Source organism: Bombyx mandarina, chromosome 07 (assembly GCF_030267445.1).
Source record: "Bombyx mandarina strain Sakado chromosome 07, ASM3026744v2".
NCBI classification, from domain to species: domain Eukaryota; kingdom Metazoa; phylum Arthropoda; class Insecta; order Lepidoptera; family Bombycidae; genus Bombyx; species Bombyx mandarina.
The window spans coordinates 7,853,234-7,866,066 of record NC_143214.1 but is presented as its reverse complement, the minus strand read 5'-3'; the positions used below and the strand labels follow the sequence as shown (position 1 = coordinate 7,866,066).

Here is a 12,833-nt window from a genome sequence, read left to right as displayed (position 1 = left end):
CTTTTGTAATGGAGAATTAGGCCACTGCTTAAAAGTCGTAGGCAAGGCAAGTAACATTTTTTTCAATGAAATATATTGTATGGTAATAAAAACCAAACCCAAAAAATTTAAAGAATAGCGTGATTTTTGGTATGATTAATCATTGCGTCATTGAATTAATAGTAGCACTGCAGTAGTAAATTTTGATAGAATTGCAGTCAGATTTCTGGCGATTTTTCGTGTATGCATTGGTCACACCGTTAGTCTGGCTTTGTCAGACTACCGCTGTATTGTTTTCTCTGTTTCAATTTTCAATGTAATTAGATTTGGGAATCTCAAATTGAGATAGGTGCAGAATTTTATTAAATCCAAAGTGGCAAAGAGTAAAGTGATACTTACAGGGGAAGAGCTTACTTTCAAACCCTACTATCAGGCGACGAGCATAGCTGTTAACGCTTAAAATTGTTATTGAGTCAAATAATTATTATTTCATTTTTAAAATAGCGCATCTATTATAATGCCGCCTCTACATTGATGAAATACAATAAAAGTGACTTCTGTGATTCCACAAAATGAGCAACTGGGCAAGGAGAATGCATCGCCGAGCAGCTACATTGAGTAATGTAGTCACGTCTTGTGGCCACCCGAATTCACTGCCCTATCCAAGAAGACTAGAAAAAGTCAAATTCGGCGTTCCACTTCTCGAAGTCTGCAAGGATGACATCCCGGGTCCCTTGCTCGTTAGTATCAATAGATTACGACGGTAATTTTAAATACATTCGTCACTGCCCTGCAGTAAAATTTATGGGCAGTTATTCGTTGTGATAAACGAAGCATTTAAAGAGCTTTTTTATGTTATTAAAGTATTTAATTGTGATTTGAGTTGTTTCCCGTGGTAAAAGTGTTGAATCTCCACTAGGTTCTGATATTGAAATTGAACAAGGAGGCACCGCTGCGCCGCGATGTGTTCCGCGCGCCGGGTCATCAGGGAGCCATGAAAAAATTAATTCATTTTCTTCAAACTGGCCGACTAGTCAATGTGGACAATTATTCTGTATATACCATTGCCAGTGTCTTGAAAAAGTTTCTCAGGTAATTGTTTCTTTTCTTTTTTTTGTATACTCTTGTTGCAAATATCATATGTTTTGTCCCTTGAATAAAACATGCCAAATACTTGCAATATTTCAAAACTGCCTTCAATTTTAATGATAAAGTTATTCCATTTTAACAGTTCAGCTTGGTATATGTAATCTGTTTTCTGTTAGTTACAAAACACTTGCCTATTTCTGAAATTTGGAGAGACTTCTTTTGAAAGAGATAATAATAATGGAATACTTGATAGAATTCCTCTTGAATATATGAATACAAAAATGACCTCATTTCTAAAGTTATTTAAGTTTTTTTTTTTATTGTGTGTGATGGTTTCATAGTACACCTGGTCAGTACTTTGATAAGGCTATGCGTCATGATAATTACTCACCGAATCCTGATCACGCAGGAGTCAGTCACTATTGAGTCCCTAGACACATCCTTAGGGATCCATCAGATCCAATAACCCTCCCAGACAACTTTTCACCTAGAGAAATTTTGAAAATGATTAGTTCACACTGATTTTGTTATATTTTATAATGAATAAAATGAGCTCTTGATTCTTCTTCTTCGTCGCTTCCTCAATACTGAGGGTCATGACCACCTTGGTCCAGTTTTTGCACCAGCTTCCACCAATTCTTGATTATGTGACTTTAAACACTGGTGCATGGTGATGCCTTACAAAATAGCTGATTTTGTAATGTAAATTTTTTCAAATCATTCAATAACTCAATGTTTGAGTGGAAGTTGAAAATTTAATAAATAAATTAACTAATTTGAAACATTCTGCTTTGAAAATTTAAATATGGTATTAAAAAATTACTCCATTGTATAAATTAGAGATGCGTTATTTATCAATATTTATGTTTAAGAAAATATATAGTAAAGCATTATATAAACTGCTTTCTTTTTTTTTTTAGTAAGTGTTCAATATTATTTTGAAATGATGAAATTACAAGAAAGTAATCAAGATTTTTAAATAGTTATGTGTAACACTGAATATTCTTAACTAGATTGTCTTATATCATTATTAGATTGACCATGTGATGTAACGAGTATTCTTTTGAAAATAAGTTTAATATAATGCATTAAATCAAATACTTTAATCCACTTTTTCAATAAAAAGACATTTTTTTTATTGCCCTTGTAGGCAGACGAGCATACGGCCCACCTGATGGTGAGTGGTTACCGTTGCCCATGGACTTCAGTAATGCCAGGGGCAGAGCCAAGCCGCTGCCTACCGCTTAATACTCTCCACAAGCCTCGTTTGAAGAAGGACATGTCATAGCGCTTAGCGCATAGACATACATGTGTTGCTGTCAAACTTTAGGTTAAATCTCTAAAATCGTACATAGGTAATAGAAAACCATACACAAGTTTACATATTGCTAGTTTTCGACAACCGTCTTTACTTGCTATGTATACAAAAAGAGTTGCATTTGCCAATGTCATATTATCGTTAAAGAGATCATTACTATTATCATACTATGATTCAGGAATGTGGTAAAGTCAGTGTTGATGTAAACTAAACATTTTCCCCCTAAAAAAACTGAAATGCACCATTGCAGTCTTATATACGCCAATTTGACACTTTGTGAGACACATGAGCTGTTCATGTTTGAAAGAAAAAATCTGACTACTCTAATGCAAGATGTGAAATGTGAGATTGAGTATGTACATATTTTCTCACTTGGATATATTTTTAATATATAACTAACAAGCTTTTGCCCGCGACTCCGTCCGCGTTGAATAATTACCTTGGCATAACGCATTTTATCCTCCACTTCATTTATGTGAAAAGTGAAAATATTTTTTAATCATAGACTGTTAAGGAAGCTATTTAAACCCCTATTTTGAAACATTCTTTATTGGTGCTCCACTTGTATTGATCTTACCTTGTTGTTATATAGTCTATAGCTTTCCTCAATAAATGGGCTATCTAACAATAATTTTTCAAATCGGACCAGTAGTTCCTGAGATTAGCGCATTCAAACAAACAACTCGTCCGCTTTATCATAATTATTAGTATAGATTAGTATAGATTTATATCTTATACTGAGTTGAAAATAAAAAAAAAAATATTCTAAAGCTAATCTTTAAAAGAAAAGCCCAGTGAAATTTAAGATGGATTTTTTTTATTTAGGAAGATACCAGGAGGCGTTTTCAGCCGCGATGGTGAAATGCAGCTCTTTGCAGCAGTTGAGCTGCCGGAGGAAAGGCAGGTCGATGAAATTCGCAGGTAGGTGTTTAAATTATAAATCAAAATACGAAATATAATAATACGTTTTTGCTATATTAGCGCCAGTAGAATAGAGGAATCTTGGGTGTTTAATCTTAGAGGACTGTGCAAACACTGTCATGATATTAAATAGCAAAGTGTAAATTAAGTACGAAGGTAGAATGTGATAACAAAATTCAATGTTTGTGTTGACAGAACCAACTGTGAGAAGATAAGGACACACCTTTTGTAAATGCATGTTAATATATTTTTTTATTATTATTAATAAATATGAATAAGTCTTCTTCACGCTTAAATTGGTGCAATAACAATTCTTAATTAACAATTTATTGTTGAAAAAAATATATATTAAATCATTATTAATTACGAATTTAATTTTAGTGTTGATGGGATAAGCTGTCCTCATTGTGCTTATTTTGAAGTCGGCAATGCGGTTGAAAGATGTAAATTAAATAACTAAGTAAAAACCACAAACGACTTTTTTTTTTTTTTTTCCTACCTAATCTGATAGCCTTGAGAGGCTATATCAGCGGAACCTTAACTAATAGGTGAGCTCACGGGGCTCAAACCTGACGACGTTGCTAACACGAACCCTAGCAAGAGCCGTACTTCGCAGAATCTACCACCGGATCGGAAACGCGACCCACTGAGAAGATCCGGGGAGAAACTCAGTGGGCTGTGTCTGAGGGTTAAAACGAGAACAGACGATCGATTTGTGGCAGACACACGGTTTACGTCTCGCCGGATCTTCTCAGTGGGTCGCAATTTCGATCCGGTAGTAGATTCTGTTGCTCTTCCTAGGGCTAGTGTTAGCAAATTCTCTCGGGTTGAGCCTGTGAGCTTACCAATTAGTTAAGGTTCCGCTGATATAGCCTCCTAGGCTACCAGCAAATAGGTAGGGAAGAAAACATGTATTTCGTACTTTTTTTTAATATCACACTTCAATATCTTAGACAGTGACATTTGCATTGAAAGCCCCAATTTAATCAATCCAGCAATTTTCTTAATGTGTTCCTGGCTTAATCTTAGATCGATGTATTTCCGTGTCAGCATTGCCGAACGCATGTTATGATTACAACAATGCTTGTTTGTGGTAGGGTCTCCGGAATTTTAATGTAGTAATGCGATGCACCGTCTTGGCTGCATCGTACTCATGCATAAATTATAATGTATGCGCGTTTCAGCTTTCGACATTTTACGATGGCCGCACAGGAACAAAGTTCTCATTGATGTTTATATATATATACATATACAATATTAAGTACATATTACGAGATTTTAGCATAGCAATGTAGGGCACTTGACAAATGTTTTCATTCGAACGTGTTCTTGTTATATAAAAAAACCTATATTTGTGCTATTATGATTTTTTAAATGGTACTTGATTATAGGGTTTTCGCGATTCGGAAATAAAATAATGATAATACTAAAAATACGTGAAATTAAACGATGAAAATAGTGTTAATTTGCTTTCTTTTTATTAACGAACGCTTAGTTTTAATATGACCAGACCTAAATATAGGGATGCTAAATTAAAAAAAATATATATATAAAATATACAATTATAAATTTATTGTCCTAATTTTGTATTGCTATTACAACTCCGTACACATTTATATTCGTAGGGCGTGTTGTGAACACTAGGTAGCATTACTGTCTTGCTTTTTTCCCCTACCTCAGCGTTGGTAGCCTAAGTGGCTATTCCAACCACTCGCGGACCGCTAAGTAAATTCACGGGCTCAACCTGAGAGATTGACTATACTGAGACCTTAGAACTATATCTCAAGGTGTGTGGCGCATTTACGTTGTAGATGTCTATGGGCTCCAGTAACCACTTGACATCAGGTGGGCTGTGAGCTCGTCCATACATCAAAGCAATAAAAAAAAAAATAAGAATACTCGGTACGTTGACCAACGTGTCGGAATGTATCCCGACACTGAGAAGATCGGGCTAGTAGCTCAGTAGGGTTGTGTTTATGGACCAGGCGTCATGCCTAAACGTCACAAAGTTTTTGGTTTTCCTGATTCAAAGGCTAAGCAAGGCTGTAAATAAGCTGTAAATAAAGCTCATTTTAGGCTTTGTACCCGAGTCTTAAGTCTCCTTTTTTATTTCTTTTACGTTGTCTTGTGTATTGACTTCGGCAACCACTTAAACTCGCTGGACTGTCAGCTCGATGACTGCTCATCCACGCTAATAGCAATAAAACGGATTCGGCTCTATTCTGTTATAAAGTGATTCAATTAAACTTAATCAGATTACCGTAAGGTTGCGACACCAAGATCATTGTCCAGCGGTTGAAGGCGTCGACTGCAATATGCTGTTAAGAAATGTTTACAGTGTTGCAAATTCTCTTCTAGAAACTTATCTTTTTGTAATCACAATAAGATTATGTTTATTTTGTATGGGTCTGCGATATAGAAATATTAAGATACTAGAGACCCGCCCTCGCTTCGCTTCGGAAACTGTCATTTATTATTGATTTCTCCACTATTTAATGTATGTTATTATACATATAAACCTCTTCAATCACTCTATCTATTAAAAAAACCGCATTAAAATCCGTAGTTTTAAAGATTTAAGCATACATAGGGATATAGGGACAGAAAGCGACTTTGTTTTATACTATGTAGTGATATTCGACTAATTCATCGAACAAAATGTCCAGTAGATGTATGTATCTACGGGTGTTGCGAAATGAAAATCTTGATGAAGGCACTTTTTTCCGGTTTAAACAAATGAAATTGAACGACTTCAAGTTTGGATTTAATTTCTCTTGTGTGATAAACGAGACAAGAACTATACCCATACTCAAATGCCGTCGTACCGTTGTCAGCACCAGATTCTGTGTACCGAATGGTAAACAGTCGACGTCACCCTAAACACGTCTTCACGGATCCTCCCGTTCCTTTAACGATGCTTTTAGGTACCTCAAGCACCGGTCACCGTCCTCGCGGAATCCGTTGCTCGCGACGAAGGGCTTGACGAGTAATTTAACCTATAGACACAGCCCACTGAGTTTCCGCCGGATCTTCTCACTGGGTCGCGTTTCCGATCCGATGATAGATTCTGCGAAGCACGGCTCTTGCTAGGGTTCGTGTTAGCAACGTCGTCAGGTTTGCGCCCCGTGAGCTCACCTACTAGCTAAGGTTACGCTGATATAGCCTCTCAAGGCTCTCAGCTTAGTAGAAAAAAAAAACCGTCCGTTACACGAATGTTTCCCGAAGTGGGAACCGAGCGCACGATATGTTAACTACTTCATCATCAGGCGTGTAAACATTAGAGACAGATTGGAAACGTTCGGATTTTATTGTAATACATTACGTTTCAAAGTATTTGAGCGATTGTTCAGAGTTGATCTTGGCTGAAAGACCTAATTGAATCTCATTACGGACGACCGATAAAAATAGGAAGTTGTAAATCGCTGCTAGCCGATAATCCATTCTGAAGTTGAATCATGTTACATATTAAACAAACGTGTTAATCGCATTACTGTACATTGCGTATTTATATTGCCGCATGTTGTATAATGTGGCGTTGTGTCCGCGTTGAGCAAGACCCCGCAACGAACGGCTATTCATGCGTTAACGAGTCGCACGCCGCCTGTGATGCTTATGCCCGCTGATACGGATCTTAACCTCCGTGACCCGTGATATTTTCGGCGGGGTCTTCTAAAATGTAGTACCTAATCAATTACTAGAGTACATTGCAGTTTATCCCAAGTTTATCTAGAGTATGCGGTTATAAGACAGCTTTCTGTTATGTCTAAACTTGTTGATTGTTAATATTCTAATAGAGATAGCTTTATTTTTTTATCCTACCTTAGCTGATAGCCTTGAGAGGCTGTCACCGTAACCTAACAAGTAGGTGAGCTCACGGGGCGCAAACCTGACGACGTTGCTAATACTAACCCTAGCAAGAGCAGTGCTTCGCAGAATCTACCACCGGATCGGAAACGCGACCACTGAGAAGATCCGGCGAGAAACTCAGTGGATTGTCTGTGGGTTAATTTACTCGCTGAGTCCTTCGTCGCAAGCGACGGGTTCGACGAGAACGGTGACCGGTGCTTGAGGTACCTAAAAGCACCGTTAGTGGATCGGGAGGATCCGAAATGACGGGTTTAGGGCGACGTCGACGGATCGGGAATGCTTAATGAAGCTTATTCAAGTTGTTCGGTAGCTGTCACTTTTATAACTACATACATCAGTCGTTTGTGTCGCTTAAATGTGGGAACGAGCTCACGACTCACCCGGTCTTAAGTGGTTACTGAAAACCATAGATTTCGACAACGCAAATACCGCCACCCACCTTGATTCTCAAGGCCAATAGATCTTATACGACAAATCGATGTTTGGTCACACTATAAGATATTCCATCTAATTATTTTAAGTCTATCACGGTTTGTTTCGTTTCATCACCGTTGCTAAAAGTTGGATTTCACATTCTCGTGAAGGTCATTTTAGAAAATCATTATCATAAAATAATCAGAGCAGAATAATGAATTTGTAATTCATTTACGAATGTCTCGCATTATGTTCATCGTCAGATCTTACTATATATAGTAAAGTTAATTTTAATCTTATAATTAGAAATTTTGAACACAAATACGGATGGTAATTACGTAGCTTACTACACGTATTCACTATACAAATTAGGCTTGGAGTCTGGTCGGAAAATAAGCTAAGACAACTGCTACTACGGACGGATGATTGGAAAGTAAAAACTACAAGTTCGCTGAGTTTGGGTCACTAGTGCTAAAAGAGTGTTGTGAGTTCCCACAAATACATACCATCATCCATCAGCATGCTTTCCTTTTTGAAGGGCGGAGTAAATTTTATAGGGACGTTTATCTCATATCTCGATAGCATTTAAGCTGTCTATGCACTCCGTTCTTCAATAATAATAAAAATAGTATAGTATATCGAGGGGTGAAAGGCTATATGGTTTAAACGACATTTCACTTAATACACAATATTTATCTTTGTAATTAAAGGTGCTTTGTATTTGGTATTAACTTGATTGAACTTCGATTAAGTTTACGCCATTCAAATAGCTGAAGAACTTTGTGAACTTGATCTACTGGTGGTAGGATCTCTTGTGAGTACGCGCGGGTAGGTACCACCACTCTGTCTATTTCTGCCGTGAACCAGTCATGCGTTTCGGTTTGAAGGGTGGGGCAGCCGTTGTAACTATACTTGAGACCTTAGAACTTATATCTCAAGGTGGGTGGCGCATTTACGTTGTGGATGTCTATGGGCTCCAGTAACCACTTAACACCAGGTGGGCTGTGAGCTCGTCCACCCACCTTAGCAATAAAAAAAAAAATGTTTTAGAATTTTTTTTAGTTTGTCGTACCATGTTTTCCGCCGAGTACCTACACTTAATCCACTAACTATAGCTTTTGTTCGCAGATTGCTAATGTCACTGCCCGTTTGCACGCAGCGATTATTGGTACTGTTGTTTGGTACGTTCCGGGTGATGGCTTCCAACGCTGACAAAGCGGGTTTGTATATTTGAACTGCTATATCTGCTTTATTAACTGACTATGTTTGAAAAGCAAACATTTTAAATCGAACATCACAGAGTGCATTGTTAATCCACGATGTTCATAATTAGATTGAAAATTTTTTTATGACTATGTTTTTTTTTAAAGTTTGTTACCTCATAACTTTTGACTGGTTGAATCGATTTTGATGATTCTTTTTTCATTAGAAAGCTGACGCTTCCCGTGTGGTCCCATTTTTTTCAATTTAGTCCAGTTCTAATAATGGTATACATGAGAAAACCAATATAAGTCTTAAATTTGCATGAAGTACGCGCGCGACAAATATATGAATAACTCAATAATAACTTATATCACGCCAACCGATTTCGATGACTATTGTTTTTAGTGTATATTAATTTGTTTCGGAATATCTTTTTTTTTTTTGCTATTTAAAGTCGGTTTTTGTTAAAGCATGTCTATTTACAATTATTTGTCGTAAAATTACTGACAGAGCGGTCGTCGTCGTCTTGTGGTTTGCGTACTCGTCCGTAAATCGAATTGTGTGAACTAGGTATTCGAAATGACGGATGTTTGCGGAAGAAATTCAATGCGGGATTAAACCGCAAATTATTACTTTAAAACTATGAAATTACGTTTTTAATAGATGATCATAAAAATCTTGTAACTTATGTATATTATTTAAATATCAGTTTGTTCCGTGGGAATCATAGATTCGGAAATGTGTTTAACGTTCTCTAGAGGTAGCTGATTTTTATATATTATAATTGAAGAATAAAAACGAATTAGAGTTGTAAATAATGAATTGAGTTTTTTTTTCTAACTAGTTATTTTTCTATACACGTACTATTCTTTTTGGGTTCTATCATGTCTTAATTAAAATTATAATACTTTTACCATTTAATTTCGCTTGTTTTGTTGTTACATAAGCAAACTTGTTAGTGGCATACATGATTAGAGGGATTTTATTTGTAAGAAATAACAACTTTAAAATACACGAGTTAAGATATTTGAAAATCTTATCTCATTTATTCTAGGGTGATTGCGCACACTGGCTTCCCCGAGGATGCCTACGGACGTATGGTCTATGGCCGTATGGTGTTCCAAACATCGGAAATGTAAATCAAAAGAAAAATGCGAGATTAAACCTTTTTTTTTCCTACCTAAACTTGCAAAGCCTTGAGAGGCAATATCAGCGTGGCCTTAACTAGTAGGTGAGCTCACGGGGCTCAAATCTGATGACGTTGCTAACATCAACCCTAGCAAGAGCCGTGCTTCGCAGAATCTACCACCGGATCGGAAACGCGACCCACTGAGAAGATCCGGCGAGAAACTCAGTGGGCTGTCTGTGTCTGAGGGTTGATTTACTCGTCGAGCCCTTCGTCGCAAGCGATGGGTTCGACGAGAACGATGACCGGTTAAACCATAAATGTAGTTTTAATTATGTCTACTACTCCCAAAAATCGAATAAAATACTCCATTGAGTATTTTTTGAGAGAAATGTTAATTTTAATATGTACGAGTAGGTATTTCATCGTTGTGGAAAAACACGCGATGATGTTTCAATTACTGCGTAATTTCCAACGAAAACCTCGTTCTCAGGGATTATGTTCTCACGCCGATAGCCGCGATCGTTTCTTGTTAGTTCAACACGTGCGTTTAGTTGGAACATCACCACATTGCTTCCAAACAAAGTCGTCAATGCTACGAAAACTGACAGTTTTCCATTTGCGAATTGTTACAATTTTTTTTTATGGTGTAGATCAGTGATTCTCAACCTTTTTTTTGTTGCGGCACATATTTAACGATTTCAAAATTTGGCGGCACACAAAGAAAAAGATAAAAATTATGTACTTACTACCGAATCACATACATTTGCCAATTTTAACGAAAGAAAAGGCACAGTAACTACTATGTAACACCTTGTGAATCCCAACTATCACTAAAACAACACGTTTTGTACGAAGAAGCCGACTTGAGACATATTCCTACTGCTATTGCACGCCGCTTCATCATAATTTGGCACTAAGAAAAACCGCGCTGCAAAGCAAATAATAAAATAATTTATTTTTTTGTGGATCTAAATATATATTCATGTTAAAAATATTTTTCTTTTTAAATAATATAATTTAATAATATTAACATTATTATATATTTGCAAAATTTGGCGGCACACTTTTGAAATTTGGCGGCACACAAAAGTGCCGCGGCACTGTGGTTGAGAATCACTGGTGTAGATGGATGGAAGAGCTCACAGCCCACTTGGTGTTAAATGGTCACTGGAGCCCATAGACATATACAGAATAAATGCCGCCACCCATCTTGAGATATGAGTTCTAAGGTCTCAGTATAGTTACAACGGCTGCCCCACCCTTCAAACCAAAACGCATTACTGCTTCACGGCAGAAATAGGAAGGGTGGTGGTACCTACCCGTGCAGTAATTTAGTCAAACTAGCAGGTTTTGCCGTCAACATAGGTAAACATACGAAGCACACTATGCTTGCGTGATGCTGCTGACTTAGGATAGCACCGATCCGTCTCTTTCTGTGTGTGTTCGTAAAATGTAATTAATCGGAGAATAGGCAAACTAACTCGAGTACCAGAAAACTACCATTGCCAAACGTCATCATGATGGCGTGGTGTACTGCGTGTACTATACCACCACCGTCTTAAATATTTCGACCCCGTGTAATTTTGATTGGTAGGATAGGTTCGGGCAATAAAAATAAACAATTCGACTCCATGTTTTAATATGGATGGCGACATTTACGTTTTGATGCATATTGGTTTATTTTTATCAAGCACTAGCTGACCCGGCAGACTTCGTAGTGCCTCAATCGATAAATAAAAGACCGACGGGGGGGGGGACACATCAAAGGAAAATCAAAATTTTTATTTTTATTTAATTCCCAGCATTTTCATATTTATCTACCTTTTAAACCATCTCTGGACTTCCACGAATAATTCAAGACCAAAATTAGCCAAATCGGTCCAGCCGTTCTCGAGTTTTAGCGAGACTAACGAGCAGCAATTTATTTTTATATATAGAGATAACAAATTTCGCGCTCTTTAAATAAAATAGTCATTTGAATCAAAAGGGCTTGCAGCGTCATACAGAAATAAAGGCAAATCACGTACACCTCAATTGTATATTTAGAAGTGTACAATAAACACAAAAGATTCACGTTGGTGTCGCCCGTCGCTACGGAATAGGTCAATCGAAAGTGGGTTTTTTTAAAGCACGTAACTGCGTACCTAATTTACGTTGATAAGAGCACTCCTAGGTCAGGATCTATCGGGTGTTTCAGCAATTACTGAAGCGATCGATAACGTGAATAAATTGATTGAATGATTGACGAACGCCAGTATAGATTAACGGACACTTGGCATTATCGAACTGCAAAACATTAGCAGTTGTAATTATGCCAAATGCCAATTAGACGAGGTTTTGCGTAGGCGCGTAAGAATAAAAAAACCAACGGCCTTGCTGTCATTTATGTCCCTTAATCTCGTGTTGCAAATTCAAGGGTGAGATTCTGAAGTACGTGATGGCGTTCACGTTGTATCGTTTATGGACTCCCATAACTACTGTAGTAATAGGCCGTGATGATCAGTTCACAGTGACGTGTTTGTTATTTTTATTATTTATTTTTATTGCATAGATGGTTCTACGAGCTCACAGACCACCTGGTGTTAAGTGGTTACTGGAGCCCATAGACATCTACAACGTAAATGCCGCCGCCCACCTTGAGATATGAGTTCTAAGGTCTCAGTATAGTTACAATGGCTGCCCCACTCTTCAAACCGAAACGCTTCACGGCAGAAATAGGCAGGGTGGTGGTACCTACCGGTGCGGACTCACAAGAGGTCCTACCACGAGTACACATCAAATTTTCGCATGAACAACGGCGCATTGTGCATACCAGGCCTTGCTCTTGTCCAGTTTACAGTACTTACATTTGGTGGTATTATACGAGGATGTCGGGTCTCACAGACGCGAGATTGGAACCCCTAATCGAATACT

General features: G+C 37.5%; 1 protein-coding gene across 7 annotated transcripts in view; it reads left to right on the top strand.

The window, feature by feature from the left end:
- The first annotated feature begins 236 nt into the window (after positions 1-236).
- RhoGAP71E (Rho GTPase activating protein at 71E) overlaps positions 237-12,833 on the top strand; it is a 37,098-nt gene continuing 24,501 nt past the window's right edge. For all 7 annotated transcript variants that reach the window (XR_016323323.1, XM_089728674.1, XM_028183140.2 and 4 more), the window contains exons 1-4: positions 237-719; positions 899-1,071; positions 3,212-3,307; positions 8,717-8,808. Coding sequence is in view for 6 of the 7 variants with exons in the window: in XM_089728674.1 (XP_089584800.1) it covers positions 552-719; positions 899-1,071; positions 3,212-3,307; positions 8,717-8,808 (529 nt within the window). In the remaining variant the exon portion in view is untranslated. The remainder of the gene's footprint in view (positions 720-898; positions 1,072-3,211; positions 3,308-8,716; positions 8,809-12,833) is intronic.